The 15,797-nt window shown below is 50.2% G+C and overlaps 1 protein-coding gene and 1 pseudogene across 3 annotated transcripts in view; one reads left to right on the plus strand and one right to left on the minus strand.

Annotated features, from left to right (window-relative positions):
- The window catches only part of DCAF8 (DDB1 and CUL4 associated factor 8), a 40,667-nt gene that overhangs the window by 2,262 nt on the left and 22,608 nt on the right, over nt 1-15,797 (minus strand). For all 3 annotated transcript variants that reach the window (XM_019433232.2, XM_019433231.2, XM_019433233.2), the window contains exons 7-11: nt 13,769-13,879; nt 6,209-6,281; nt 5,676-5,733; nt 5,061-5,168; nt 3,619-3,749 (exon numbers count right to left, since the gene is read on the minus strand). In XM_019433232.2, the coding sequence (XP_019288777.1) occupies nt 3,619-3,749; nt 5,061-5,168; nt 5,676-5,733; nt 6,209-6,281; nt 13,769-13,879 (481 nt within the window). The remainder of the gene's footprint in view (nt 1-3,618; nt 3,750-5,060; nt 5,169-5,675; nt 5,734-6,208; nt 6,282-13,768; nt 13,880-15,797) is intronic.
- Nucleotides 10,332-11,000, plus strand: LOC109257255 (40S ribosomal protein S25-like; annotated as a pseudogene).

The following is a 15,797-nucleotide window of genomic DNA, read 5'->3' on the forward strand; positions in this document are numbered from 1 at the left end:
GCCAAACATATTCCTCAATCAGAGCTGAGAGAGTGCTGGGAAGGCAGGCCCAACCACCACGAACGCAGGCCAAGGGCCCTGGGGGTGGAAGAAACGCTGGACACAGACTGGGTAGATAGAACAGGCCCATCTCTCATCTCCCAGGTATAGGTAGGGGTGGCCTCGCCCTAGACACAGCCCCAGGGGCAGGCGGGTGACTGGCCAAGCTCACTGCTGGCTTCACAAAAAGGCAATGAGGTCCAGATGACCTCATCTACTCCGGATTCCACAGTCCCAACTTGCCCAAGGCTGGAAAAAAAACATCTCAGTGCCTTTCACCAAATGGCAAATAAATTTTTAAAAATGAAGAAAGCAGCAGCTGCCGCTGAGCCCCCAGAAAAGAGAGAACAATCACATTCACTTGGCACGGTTTACTTGGACTGGAGGGAGGCACAGGCTGGGGAGGGGTGAGGCAGTGGAGGCACGCGGATGCTGGAGAACCCTGCACGCCCCAGGGCGACGGCATCCTGCTGTGCACCCAGAAAGCCCAACAGGCTCAGCCATAGGGTGGCACAGTGTAGGAACACAGCTTCCTGGGGCATCCACGGCATCAATCTAAACCACCTCTGGGTACAGTGACTGCGCAGGAGAAAGGGACTGTGGCAGACAGGCAGGCCTTCTGGCTTCAGCAGCTTCCTTCTGTCTGGGGGCACCCATGCCCCCTGCTGTCTAACTTGGAAACATCAGCCTTCCAAACAGGGCAGGGCAGGGCAGGGCAGGGCAGGGCAGGCAGCTCCCAGGGCCACTGGAAGAGCTGGTCCCAGATCTAGCTGCTAAAGCATTTTGGGGCTTAGTCAGCCGAAGAATAGATAGGAAAGGCACCCGGAAGGAAGAGGGTGTGGCCCTAGCCAGTCCTCACCCGCACCCCCCCCCCCCCCCCACTCCCATCCCGCCTTGCAGCTGCCCCCGTAGGCCAAAAAAACAACCCCTGGCAAAAAGCCTCTTTTATCTTTTCCTTCTCTCTGGACCAACCTCCTCTGCCTGGCCTGCACACGCAGAGAGCGCAGCTGAGGGGAAACTGGGGCCAGCATGGAAAATAATACTGACCCGGGCTTCCAATCGTCTTTGTTCTTCCATTTTACAAGTAAATAAATGCTCAGAGAAGACTGAAGTGAAGCCCGAGCCTGAGAGTAAAGCAGAAACCCCGTTTCCCCTCTTCTCTTTCTCTCAAGCCCCGTATCAGCTCGCTGCGAAGTTTCTACTGGGGCTCTTTTCAGGTAGTGCGGACAGTTCTCAGCATCTGCGGCATGAGGAGACCCCAGACAGGAGCTCCACTGCCGGAGATTATTATCCAAAGATACGTGACAACTTACACGTACAAACCAGAGATCATTCCGCCGCCTCCTGAGGAGCCCTCCACCCTGACTACCTCTCCTGGAGCAAGTCAGCAAAATCAAAAAAATTCCTTGGAACTTGGGACTAAGGACAAAGCCAAAGGCAAGAGAGACAGCAGTCAATACTGTATAGTACGTGGGTTGGAGCCTGCAGGGGGAGCCGACAGAGAGCTTCTGGGCCGGGCCCGTCTGAACACCAGCACTACCTGGTCAGTAACAACCTGAGCGGAGTGACGAGCTCCAGCCTCAAGAGGCCTGGGCTGGGAGATACGCGGATGGGACAGAGCAGTGAAGTGCTCTGGGGGACCAAGGACTGTCCTTTAACATCAACCCCACCCCCTTGTCCTTAAATGGGAACAAAGAAAGGACTAGAGACTGACGCAAAACCAGAGTCGAGAGACCTGGGCAAGGCGGATGATAACTTCTAAGATCCCTTCTGGCTGTAATATTCTACTTTACGATGAGCTGCTATGCATCTTCTTTGGAGGCTGGTGCCCGGCGAGCAGCTGCGGGGAAGTTAGGGCCAAAAACACGGAGGCGGCCAGGTGGGAACACACAGATCATCAAGCTCACATGGGGACAAGAACAAGCTGGGAAACGCTCTTCGGGGTGCAGCCTCTAGATCTCTCGTTCTGGTCTCTCACTCTCGTGACCACCAGATCCAGGCGTGGGGCCCGCCTATCCCAAGCGGCTGCCCTCTCCACCTGAGAACCTGGATTACCCATCAGACCCTGATATTGGCAGAGCTGAAAGCAAACCGGCCTGCAGAGTGGTTTGGGAGAGGGCATTCGGCCCTGCGTCTCTCCGGAACGGAACGCAAGACAGTTTATGATCTAGAAAGGATTCACTGGGCCCTTCTGACTTCCTTCTGACTACATGCCTACTGCAGAATTCTCATGAAGACTCCAGTGTTTTAGTTTGTTCACTGCAGATGATAGAGGAGGACCTACGGAAGGGCAGGACAGGAAGCGGGCAACAGTGACATACACCTTCAAGCTCCACACCCTCTCCACATGCGTCCAGGCCAGAGAAGCCTGGGATCTCTACTGGCCCCAGGTCCCGAAAACTTAAGACAAAACCAGAAAAAAACCTGAAAGAGCTTCACGTGAAGGCAAGAAACACGCAAGGAAAGGGAGCCTGACTGCAAAGCACCATTTTAAATTCTACCACCACTGTCTGGACACCTCATGAAGAGATGGGCTCTTTGCAACTGCCCGGAGCTGAGACGGGATGAAAAGGGAGAGAGACCAAGCTGTCTCAGCCGTTCCTGAGAGGCTCCTAACCAGACTCGGGTAATCAGTACAAGGCAGTCTCCCAAACTGCCTCTTTCAGATCTTCTGCAGTCCAAAAATCTTACAATAGGAAGCCACTAAATTCCTTTTCAGAGTCTGGGTCTCAAAAAAGAAAAAAAATATATGAAGAGCTAGATGGATCTTAAGAGCTGACCGTACTTCACTCCCCAATTCAGGACCCCTCATGCTTCCTTTCTGCCCTACCCCTACGAAGGGTGTCTGGAATTCAAAGGACAGGCAGACTGTGATCTGCTCATGGGCTGTACAGCAGGCTGCTCAGTCAGTATTTAAACCACCACCACAACAAATCACCGTATTTGCTCTGTCCCTATCTAAATGTAGATGTTATGGGTTTATATTCATTTAAATATAAACATGACATTTCACCTTTACGTATTTAATACGTATCTCCTAAGTACAAGGATGTTCTCCTATATAAATAAAACGCTATTGTCACATGACAGAAACCTAACATTGAACGCCCCACGAAAGGATGTGTGGACCATATTCTGACTCTCCCAACTGCCTGAAAAGTGCTCCTTCTACCTTGTATCCACTGACCCAGGATCCAGTCAAGATGCCTACTCGGCTACTCTTAAGGGATGAGGCACGTGGCACGGAGACCCCTTTGGCACTGGGCACGATGGGAGTGCCCCGAACTCCAATGCTCTCCTTTCAGAAAAGGTGCATGGCTAGAGACCCCGCATTCAGGCCACAGGCTCTTCCCTACAGTCCCTTTCTCTCCCGAACAAACCATGCCTCAGAGGGACAGAAGGCAGAACACGGGAGAAAACATTCCAGGCAAACCTCAGCACCCCCTGGTGCCTTCGATGTGGCTGGCCAGACTCCAAGACAGGGCATCGCGCCGCCACAGTGAACTCGGGGGCCCTGCGAACACCTACCTCAATGGCGAGAAGAGCAGGGAGCCGGCCAGGCCGGCACAGCGTACTCACCACGCCTCCCTTGTCCCCCTCCATGAACTGCACGATCTGGCAGGAGGACTTCTCCCAGAGGAAGATGTGCCCGCAGTCACTGCCGCTCACCACAAACTCGCTCTTGGGGCCATAGAAATTGACGCCTTTTACTGAAACGATGAACGAGGGAAGAAACCACACGGAAGTTGGCATCGGGCCTGTATGTATTTACCTCATAGGGAATTTAGTTATTCACAAACTCCGAGTCAGCAAAGAGCCACAGAATCCCTTTCATTTTCACAAACCAAATCAAGGGCTTGTGCGTATACAACAGACAGAGCAAGAGTCATGCCATTCCCAGAGCCTGCTTCTAGTCCCTCGAAGAGCTCCGTGGGGCAGAGGGGCTCCGGTCCCTCGGTGGCAGCCTCAATCACCGTGGTCTATACCCTGCGGGGCACCCCCCGGCCTCACGAATGCCTTACCTGTCCCGGCCTGAATCCCCCGACCAGGCAGCCCTGTTCCACACTCCCGGCCCATCCTTGGTTTGTGTGCTTCCTTAGGACCCCGTCAGTGCTTCCTGGGCCGGCAGTGGGGCTAAGGACGACGGAGGAATATGCCACAGCTGCCCGTAAGAAGCGCCCGTACCCAAGACTGAACAACAGGGCTCCACTCTGGGACGTGGCTAGGGGAGCTGGGGGCCCAAGCTCCGCGCTGAGCACGGGGCTGCACCCTCGCCCTGGCTGCCCGTGGACTAAGTTCCAAGCCCAAGTTCTCCCGCTCTCCTCACTCACTCGGAAGGAAAGGACACGTCCCTCCAAGTCAAAATTATGACAGATACTTGTTGGGAGTGGTGGCAGCAACAGAGCCGTGGCCACCCCAACTTTTCTGTACACGAGAGTCCAGTAGGGAGCTTCTCGAGAACTCCAACCACGCTGTACCCCACGCCAGCTGAATCAGATGTCTGAAGACGGAAGCCACGCTTCGGCATTTCCGAAAGGTCGGCAGTGAGTCCGTGGCACGGCGAAGCTAGGCAGCCGCACGCAGAACCCAGACGGCCGTTCCCGCCACAGACTGGGGAGGAGCCCCCAGCACCACCCTCCTCCTCTGCCTCCTCCCAGAGGCCCACCGCCCCCTCCACCCTAGAGTGAGCAGCTCCCCCCTATTTCAGGCAGTTCAGTACCACCGGCAGCGGACGGCTTTCCCAGCCTCCCCGACAAGCCTGGTAAGCCTGCAGTCGCCTGCAGCCCCAGGAAAAATAGTCACCCACGCCCCCTTACGCCCAGAGGAAGTAACCTCACTGCAGGGATCGAGGGGCTTCGGGCCCTCCGTGCTTGAGCACAGCAGGCCCGTGAAAACCCCCGGCTAATTAATCAGGGACACCCTCCCCCTGCCAAGTCCCTCAGGTAGTTCTTATCTGCACAACCTGATTGAAACACTGCAGTTCTCCAAGCCACCGGACAGCAACTAAAAGACAGCCTCACCTGTGGCATTATTTCTGTGGCCCTTGTATCTCTTCACATACTGGGCCCCGTCGCTGTGAGAGGAGTTGAAGAGGTAAATGTCTTCGTCGTTGTAACTGGCCAGGAGCTCTGCCAAGAACAAGCAGACAGTAGTGAAGGCAAAGGCTGAAAAACAGCCGGGACCAGGAGTCGGGGGCTGGGGTGCAGCTTCTGGCCGGTAGTGCCCCCTCCTAATACCCGGGGATGGCACCCATCTCACTCGGTTGGAACGGCAGGCAGGTCAGGTGTCCAGGGTAGACTGAGAACATGCTGCCAACCCAGGGGTAGCAGGATGCTCAGGAAGGTCACACCCACTGACTCGAGGAGGAGCCGAAGGCGTGAGCACCTGCTCAGGCAAGGAGCCTGGGCTTCGGGACGGGCGCTGCGAAATCTGATCTGCGGGTGGCGCCCGGCGCCTCCGGGGGTCGTCTGCTGTGTCCTCCCGCTCGTGTGCTCACCAGCAGCGACTACTCCCCAGCTGCTCCACTCGGAGCCAGGGCACGGCGGTGAGCGCCGGAGGGCACGCGCCTCACTGGCCCGGCAGCTCCCTGGACAGAGGGGGCGCGCCAGCCTCGGAGCCGGGCCCTGCGCACGTACCTGTGCCGTCGTGGCTGAACACAAGACAGGTGATGTTTGCTTTGGACTCACTGTTCACCTGCAATAAGGAGCAGATACTGACTGATGCCCCACCCCCCCACTTGTCACACCACCTTCAGGAAACAGGTTTTCCTTCAAACTCCCCTACATCTTCTCCCAGAGAGTGAGAGAGCGGAAGAGACAGACGGACAGGAGTACAGCCCGTGAAACGTGGCCGCCTCGGGGGAGAGGGCTTTCGGCTGGCCGTCTTCTGTAGGATGCCAGCCATCCTACATCCGCCCTATCTCACTCGGCCCCACCGTCACGGGGCAAGGCAGTTATCTTTACCTCCGCACTTTGTCGCTAAGAAAACCTAGCTAACGGAGGTGAAGCGGCTGCCGGAGACCGCAAAGCCAGTAAGTGGTGGAGCCAGGATTCAAGTCCAGGGGTCTGACTCCAAAGTCCAAGCTCCACCCGCCAGGCCGACAAGTTTGGGGACAGCCTTGGGGTTGAGTCGGGGAAGCCTGGAACCACCGGCCCCTCGTGAACCTTACCAGGTGGTGAGGACAGAATTTCTTGAGCACTCCGTTGTTCTCATTCTCATCGATTTTCCTCTGGTCGTAAATCCTGCCGTGGGCGGAAACGACGGAGATGTTACAACTTACAAACCATTCCCTTGAAGAGCTGCAATGCGTAGTGGCGGGAACCACGGCCAGTGGGAGGTCAGGACAGATAAAGGACCGTCCCCAACCAAGCTTCTGGCTCCCGCTCTTCCCTGAAGGCCCGCCTCTCCTACCCCCTTTCAAACCCTAGCTCTTCTCCAGGTGGTAATCCTAAACCCCATCAGCCCGAAGCGGCTTCTCTCCTCTCCCAGCTTGTAATCGCTTACTGTTGATTTCCACTGAAAGCTCCCCAACAGGGTCCGCTGCTACCAGGCCGGGCTCGTGCAAGTCCTCGGGTCTTCGGTCCCGTCTTGGCCCCTTACTTGGCTGGTTCTCCCTCTCGTTCCCCACGGCGACAATTACGAACACCCACCACACCAGGATCTCCTCCAGACGTCCTCTCTCCTGCCTTCATTCCCATCCAACCACGGTCCCCTTCCCTCATCTCTGCAACCCAACCTCTGACCATCCATCCCAACATCTGGGGCAGATGTCGTGTGCGAGCGTCCCGCCAGGCACTGGACATCCGGAAGAAACCACACACGGCAGCGTGTTCCCTCCAGTCTCCGCGCCTCCTCTCCGCAGCTGCTCTTAACTTCCTCCCTGCAGGACCTGATTCTGTCCGTCTACTCTTCAACCTGCTCCTCGTGCCTGTCCGCCCACTTCCCAAAAACCCTCCCTCCACTGACCGGCCCCACCGCTGCCTTTTCTGCCCTTCCCTGTCGTAGTCAAATTACTAAGCAGAGCAACCTGCATCAACGTTTTCACCTCCTCACTCCCTATTCACTTCTCAATCCACTGCAGTCCAGCCTCGGCCCTCAGCCCTCTACTGACACTTGTCTGGCTCAAGTCACCAGGACCTGACGGCCTCCACCCACAGCAGGGTCTCGGGGCGTCTCTCTCGCATCCCGACAGCGTTCACCACTCCTGCCCTCAAACGGTGTCTTTCCTTGATGGCCAACGGCCCCTTACTGGTGTTCATGAGCTCGTCTGTCTCTCTAAAATGCCCATGTTCCCCAGAGGCCGGGTCTTCAGCTCTCCAGCCTCTGTATAGGGAAACCGCAACCTAGAGAGAGGTTTCGCTGAGATTATTTGTATCCTTCTGACCTCCTTGCTCATGTCGTCACCAGGATCATTCCAAAATGCAATTATTTTGTGTAAATTCCCGGCTTAAAATCTACTCGGTGACTCTGTATTTTCTACTAAATAAAGTCCAAACTCCTTAGTACATACAACTCTCCACCTCTTCTCAAAAGATCCTACACATTACACAAAAACAAAACAAAAAAGCGATGCTTCTCTGAAGACACCATGTCGCAACCTCACTCTCTCACCTCCACACACACCGCTCCCTCTACCTGATACGCTAATTTTGTCTTTAATATTTCCTCTGTGAGAAAGAACAGCATGGTGAAAGGGTTTCTACCATATCTGAGGCGTACGATCTGAGTTCAAATACTAACTCTGCTACTTAGTAGATGAGTAATCCTGGGTAGTTACTTAATATTTTTAATCCTTACATACCTGTTTCTCCAGAATGCTCCCTGTATGTCTAGTCAAGTGTGTGTCTAGCACATAGCAGGTGCTTAGTAAACACTGGATGAAGAAATGAATGAATCAATACATACTTCTATTCTCCACAATTTCTTGCTTAATATCCTCCTGCGTTGAGAATTACCCAGAAATCTTTGCCAAATGAACACCGGATAAAGAAAAGACAAATAGGAGAGGTGCCTGGGTGACTCAGTTGGTTAAGCGTCTGGTTCTTGGTTTCGGCTCAGGTCACCATTTCACATTTCGTGGGTTTGAGCCCCGTGTACGGCTCTGTGCTGATATCGCGGAGCCTGCTTAGTTGCGTCTCCCTCTCTCTCTGCCCCTCCCCTAGCTATCAAAAAAAAAAAAAAAAAAAAACCCACAAATAGGAGACTGCTATATTGCTAATTAGTACTCTTCAACAAACAGAGCATCTGATAATCAATTTTTTCCCTCTAAACTAAACCAACAATTCTTAAATGTCACTAAGCAATCGTAAACTTTGTAAGTCAGCAAATTAGTAAAACATATTTACTTATTTTTTAATGTTTATTTATTTTTGAGAGAGAGAGACAGAGACAGAGCGTGAGCAGGGGAGGGGCAGAGAAAGAGGGAGACACAGAATCCGAAGCAGGCTCCAGGCTCAGAGCTGTCAGCACAGAGCCTGATGAGGGGCTCAAACCCACGACCTGTGATTATGACCTGAGCCAAAGTCGGACGCTTAACCGACTAAGCCACCCAGGTGTCCTGTAAAACACATTTAAATATGCAATATTTTGGTATATGGACCATTCAGTATTCCTCAGTATCTAATGCGCTCTGCCCCTCCTCTTTATGAGGAAATCTTTACATTCCTTCCCCTTTCTTCGGTATTTATCAAGAACCTACTATATTCTACGGGGCGCCTGGGGGCGCTCAGCCGGTTAAGCATTGGGCTCTTTATTTTTGGCTCAGGTCAGATCTCCCAGTTCATGGGATCAAGCCCATGTCAGGCTCTGTGCTGACAGCATGGAGTCTGCTTGGGATTCTCTCTCTCTCTGCCCACCCCCCACCCCCGTGCATGTGCTCTCGCTCTCAAAATTATTTAAATAAACTTAAAAAAAAAAACAAACTACTATATTCTAGCTGTGAAGCTAGACTAGGGGTTGGTAAACTTTTTCTTAAATGGCAAGATAGTGAATATTTTAAGCTGACAAGCCACCTGGTCCTTGATACAACTACTGAACTCTGCCACTGTAGCATAAAAGCAGCCTTGGATAACACGTAGATGAACAGCCAGGGCTGTGCTCCAATAAAACTTACTTAGGAAAAAAACAGGCAGTGTAGCTTGTCAATTACTGAGCCAGACAGCACCGATACAAAGACGAATACGAATTTTTCCCTTATTTTCTGAGCATAGGACAGGAAGAAATTTCAAATGGCAGAGACTTTATTTTTTAGAGCAGTCCTAGGCTTACAGTCAAGTTGAGAGGGCTGTCAAGTTGAGAGAGAGAGATTTCTCATACACTCTCTGTCCACACGTGAGCAGGATCCCCACCATTATCAACAACACCCACCAGAGTGGTTTGTGTTTGCTCTTACCAAGGATGAACCTACACCGACACATCATGATCACCCAAAGTCCACAGTTCACCTGACGGCTCGCTCCTGACGCGGTACTTTCTACAGGTTGGGACAGATGGATGATGACACCTACCCATCATTATGGGATCATACAGAGCACTGTCACTGTCCCCCAAATCCTCTGTGCTCTGCCTGTTCTTCTCGCCTCTCCCAGAACAACCACTAGTAGTTTTACTGTCCTCGTAGTTTACCGCCTTTTCCTGAATATCATGTTGCTGGGATCGCATAGGATGTAGCCTTTCAGATTGGTTTTTTTTTTTTTTTTTTTTACTTAGTAATATGCATTTCACGTCCCTCCATGTCTTTTTGTGCCTCGTTAGCTCATTTCGTTTTTAGCACTGAATCCTATCCCATTATCTGGATGTCCCAGTTTATGCATTCACCCACTGAGGGACACCTTGGTTGTTCCCAAGTTTTGGTAATGGTGAATAAAGCTGCGATGCGCATCGTGTACAGGTTTCGTTGTGGACAGAAGTTTCCAGCTCCTCTGGATAAATACCAAGAAGCATGGCTGCTGGATCAAATGGAACAGCACGTTGAGTTCTATGAGAAACGATCACGCTGTCTTCCAACGTGGCTCTACCATTTTGCATTCCCAGCAATTGTTAGGGTTCCCGTGGCTCCACATACCTGCCAGCATTTGCCGTGGTCCGCGTTCTCTCGCTGCTTAGTATGTATTTTCCCCGTGACACAGAAGTGGAACACCTTTTTATGTATTTACTTGCCACCTATATACCTTCTTCAGTGAGGCGTCTGTTAAGGTCTCTGAGCCATTTTTTTTTAATTGAGCTGTTTCTTATCGTGGAGTTTTAAAAGTTCTTTATGTATTTTAAACAACGGTCTTTTCTCAGATAGGTCTTTTGCAAATATTTAATCCCAATCTGTGGCTTGTTTTCTAATTCTCTTCGACAGCGTCTTTTACAGAGCAGAAGTTTTTCATTTTAATAAAGTCCACCTTATCAACTATTTCTTTCACAAACTGTGTCTCTGGTGTTGTGTCTGAAAAGGCGTCACCACTTTTGGTCCAACATCTCAGCAAGGCCCGCAGGGGTACCCGCTGCTCTCTGAGCTTTGCAATGCCACCCAAGGACGACGAGAAGAAGAAAGATGCCAGAAAGTGGGCCAAAAAAGACAAAGACCCAGTGAACAAATCTGGGGGCAAGGCCAAAAAGAAGTGTCCAAAGGCCAAGTTTGGGACAAGCTCCATAACCTGGTCTTGTTTGACAAAGCAACTCATGACAAACTCCGGAAGGCCGTTCCCAACTATAAGCTCAGACTCTAGCTGTTGTCCGTCCTGAGACACCGGGGATTTGAGGTTTTCTGGCCAAGGCAGCCCTCCGGGAGCTCCTTAGCGAAGGATTTATCAAACTGGTTTCAAAGTACAGAGCTCAAGCTATTTACACCAGGAGCACCAAGGACGGAGATGCCCCGGCCGCTGGCGAAGACGCATGAATAGATTCCACCAACTGTACGTTTTAGACGATAAAAACTTATTAAATCCAAATTGAAGTAAAAAGGCATCACCATACCCCAGCAAGGTCATCTGGGTTTTCTCCTACGTGATCACCTAAGAGTTTTATAGTTTGGGGTTTTACTGGTAGGTCTATGATCCACCCGAGTCAGTTTTTGTGAAGGGTGTGAAGTGTGTGCCTAGATTCCCTTTTTTTTTCCCATGCGGATGCCCAGCTGTCTCAGTACCATCTGTGGAAGAGGTTACTTCGGCTCCCCTGGACTGCCTATGATCCTTTGTCAGAGGTAAGGGGACTCCACTCACACAGGTCTACTTCTGGGCCCTCTAGTCTAGCCCACTGATCTGTCTGTCTGTTATTCTGCCAGCACTACACCATCTTCATTACTGTGGCTTTACAGTAAGTCTTGAAATGGGGCAGCGTCAGTCCTCCAGCTTCATTCTTCCCCTTCGACACCGTGTTGACTATTATGGGTCTCCCGCCTCTCTGTATCAACTTTAGAAAGGGTTTGTCACTATCCACAGAATAACGTGCTGGGATGTTGATCAGAACTGCACCAAATCAGCAGATCCAGCTGGGAAGAAGTGACATCTCCACGGCAGTGAGTCTTTCTATGCCCTTCACGTTTTAAATCAGACAAAGAGTGGCTTCGGCATGACCTCAGCACCCAGCACCCTTATGTTACCTCCCTCCACCATCCTCCAGGTACCCGCCCACTCGTCACGTTACAGTCTCTCTCTTCCCGCCTCACCTCCTCTTCCCGCCTCACCTCCTCTTCCCCGCCACCCGCCGGTAATCTAGTGTTCTCTGTTCTGTGAAGATCAGCCGAAGGACAGGGAGGCAAAGGGACCATCTACCCACTCCGAGTCCTTTACCAATATATTTACCTGTCCACCAACCACCACAGGATTCATTCAGCTGATACATCCTCCTCTTCTTCACTCCTTTCGATTCGTTAACCAACCCAAACAAGATTTAGTAGGAGGCACTCGCACCTCCACCGTCTCCATTTGCCTACTTTTTCCCTTCTTTCCCCTCCTTCCCCCACCTTTTTGGGGTCACAGACCAAAAAGCATGTCTCTCTAGGCTCCCTTTCCACGCTCCCTCACAATACTAAAACAAAATTTCGTATTCATGATGCAAAGGCCTTGAGGACGAGTGAGCTATTTCTCTGTGTTCCCTTGAAGGAATTCCTTTAGGCTAGGAATGAAAGCTACTGGCGTATGATGTAAACTCTACGGTAATGATATTTTCAAATTTGTACCGAAAAGGTGAGCTCTGATGGGGAAATCCCAAAACATTCAACTGGCTGAACCGAAGAGGTGCCAGAGAAACTGGAGACGACCCTAACGTCAGAGAAGAGCTGGGATGCTACAAGGGCCATCTGCTTACACAGGGTCAGGGGGCCTCAAAACCCACACAGGCTTCTGCCAAGTAAATAGCCTGTATCTCCTCAGAATCTGGGATGTACAAAGGGACAGAGGATACTGAAGCTGGTAAGAAACAGAAAATCGAAGTATTTCCCCTTGTGCTGACATGCTAACACTAATTTCCAGCTTTTCTCTAGCCATGGCCAAGTATTAGCTTCGGATTAAGGCATTATCAACTGCAGTTCTCAATAAAGCCAACTGCTTCAGTCTCCTCCAAACATCAAGGACCCGTGGATGAATGATCTACAGACACGGACTTTTCAAGCAATCCAGGGCTCTAGGCAGGAAATCCAAATCAGGAATTTCAGTAAATGCCCTATTTGCAGGAGGCACCACCTGGTAGTTCTGACAAGTACAACCCCTGTTGATCAACTGCTTCTTATTTAAAAAACAAAACAAAACAAAAACTACCACTATGTATCTGTTATTGGTGAAGAAAGGACAGGAATTTGAAAAGCAAGGGAGACAGGAAGTAGAGAGTAACAAAGTTGCCCAATTCTCTTGTGGCAGGATTCTTGAACAACGCAAGGTCATCTCTCATGCATTTCTAAAAACTGAATCTATCCCCAAGACACTTATCAATGAAATTAATTTCAGAACACAGTTATAAAAATGTGTTTTCGTTGAAAAAGGAAGATAATGCTTTCCACCCACCACCAGGAAAGCAAAAGGCCATTTATTTTCCTAGTGATCCTCTGTCTCCTCCCTTTTAAACTGATGATTACTCAGCAAAGGGGGATGGTATAGCCACAGAAATACAGTTCACGCAGGCCAACTGGGTAGGGGTTTTGTGACGTGACTAAGTTTGTGACGAAGGGCTAGAAGGAAGCTAAGTGGTGCACATGAAGACTGAATCTCTGAACTCCGGTTTTCCTCAGGATGGGCCTCAACAGCAAGCGTTACAGCAAATGTTCACAGTGACGAAGGTATCACTATGAAAAAAGAAAACTGGTTCATGACGGTGGGAGTCAAAAACCCTGAGTTCACAGTGAGTACTCCCACTCAGATCTGTATCTGAAACCATTCAAAATTTTTAGTACATGTTAACTTAGACATGAAAAATGGTGGAAAATATTTACTAATAGAGCATTTGCTAGTAAACCTGGGTTTATGTCTCAGCTGCTCTGTAGGGACCTTGGCCAATTTATCAAACTTCTTTAAAACTTGATCATCTCTATAATATGGTAAGCTACCCCCCACCCCCCCCCACATCAGGACCGTTACATTAGGGAACAGAATGCCTCAGAAGGAGCTTAAACTCTTTGGAAGACGATAAAAAACTCAAGATGGCCGGCAATGGACTCCTAGGCCATTTACACATTCCCACGAGAGACACCTGGCGGCAGCCAACGCGTCAAGTCTCAAACTCCTCACAGACACAAAGGAGCCAGACTCACCTTACAAACTGATCTCGTCCACCCACTGCAAACTGGTGGGTATTGGCAGGATTCACATAGATCGTATAGAGCCCCACTTTCTTCTCCTTCTCTTTTGTCACCACCAGTTTCCTTTAAGAGTAGAAAAGTAGAAAAGTTGTATTCTCGAAAATACCCAGATGGTCATGGCAAGAGAGAGCAGAGAGTAATGCAGACAAAGCTACGAAGAAACCAGATTCTGATTGAGAAAGAAAGAAAAAAGTGGTCTTGGGGCACCAGGAGGCTCAGTCGGTTAAGCATTTGACTCTTGATTTCTGCTCAGATTATGATCTCACGATTCGTGAGTTCAAGTCCGGTGATAGGCTCTGAGCTGACAGCGACGAGCCTGCTTGGGATTCTTTCTTTCTCTCTCTTTCTCTCTCTCTCTCTCTCTCCCCCCCCACCCCCCCTCTCCCGCCCCCACTCACATGTTTGTGCATGTTCTAAATAAATAAATAAATAAATAAATAAATAAATAAAAAAAAACTTAGAAACGGGAAAAGTGGTTTTGTTAGTTTTGAACACTGGAACAAGAACAAGACAAAATCACTTCCACGTATACTTAATAAATGCTACTTTGAGGAATGGAAAAACAAATGCGTAGTGAAGTCATTTTCCGGTGTTCCCCAAGACATGTAAGGTACACGTACGCAAAAGTACTGCTCCCCAGGTGGTGTCAGTTTAGCTGGAGCCCAACATGACGACCCTGCCCACACCTTCCCGTCCTAGATAAAAACACCCTCCCAATCATCTGGGAGCAGTCAGCAAGAGGACTGATCATGAAAACAGTGGCCAGAAGGGACCTTAGGGTTAAATCTGTCTCCCGGATTCCACAGAAGTGTCACAACCCAGCTCTAAACATGCACACTGAAGACTGACAAGCCACAGTTTCCTGGCACAGGGACAGCCCGGAGGAAACCAGCATTCTTCCTTTACCCGAAGTGAGCTAGGAGAGGAGATTCCTAAGAAGACAGCTGTCTACAAGGCTGGCTAATCCTCTCTAAATTACTCCTCTGATTGTACCACAAAAGGCAGTCCTTAGGAGGGTACTGGGGTCCTGAGGAAACTCTCTAAAATTCTGAAGTTGTAGCCAGAAGACTCGGACTAAATCATTCTATTCTGTCCCAGCTTAAAGGTGGCACTACGGCTTCCCAGGTCTAAGTGTCCAGCCAGTCAAATGTGACATCACAGAGGTTAGTAAATTTACAGGAAATGAAAGACTGGGAAGGAAAGGGCTGGGTTCTAGCTTTCGTTTTTAATTCTAGAGTTTTGCTCATCTTGTTGCTATGGAAACTGAAAGAAATAGAACCATGACAACGAGTTTCTTGGTAAAGAAATGATTTTAGCATCCTCTCTGCCTGGTCAAAGTCACTCCAGCCTAGAAATGCGCTAAGCAAAGTGGAGAGATTTTACTTGATTTTAAAATCTCTGTAACCTTTCATTAAAACAGTAGATGGAAATCATTAAAAATGAACGTCATTAGGAAATACGCACACATACACAACCCTCAAACACACAAGGTAGAAAACACATCCCAAAAGAGTTTAAGGAATAAAACCAGCAGTGGAGAAGAGACAGCTCTAATCATTTGTTTTTGTTTTTTTGAAAGAGCACGCAAGTGGACGGGGGCGGGGGGGAGAAGGAATCCCAAGCAGGCTATGCGCTGTCAGCTCAGAGCCCATCACAGGGTTCAAACTCATGAAGCAAGAGATCATGACCTGAGCCAAGATCAAGAGCTGGACGCTTAACCGACCAAGCCACCCGGGTGCCCCGTCTAATCGGGCTGTAGACCGGGAGAACGAGCAGATGCTGCTTTTCACAGGACCATTCCATTTTCTCGGCAGTTTGGACCTTCAGAAGGAGAGGGTCAGACAAATATAAAGGTGACCATGTGGAAGCAAAAGGAAGAAACCTGGGGACACGTGGGTGGCTCAGCTGGTTAAGCTTTCGACTTTTGACTTCACTTCATGTCCTGATCTCACAGTTTGGGAGTTTGAACCCCACATGGGGC

The sequence above is a fragment of the Panthera pardus genome, unplaced genomic scaffold, assembly GCF_024362965.1.
Source record: "Panthera pardus isolate Hobbes unplaced genomic scaffold, ASM2436296v1 HiC_scaffold_21, whole genome shotgun sequence".
NCBI lineage: Eukaryota > Metazoa > Chordata > Mammalia > Carnivora > Felidae > Panthera > Panthera pardus.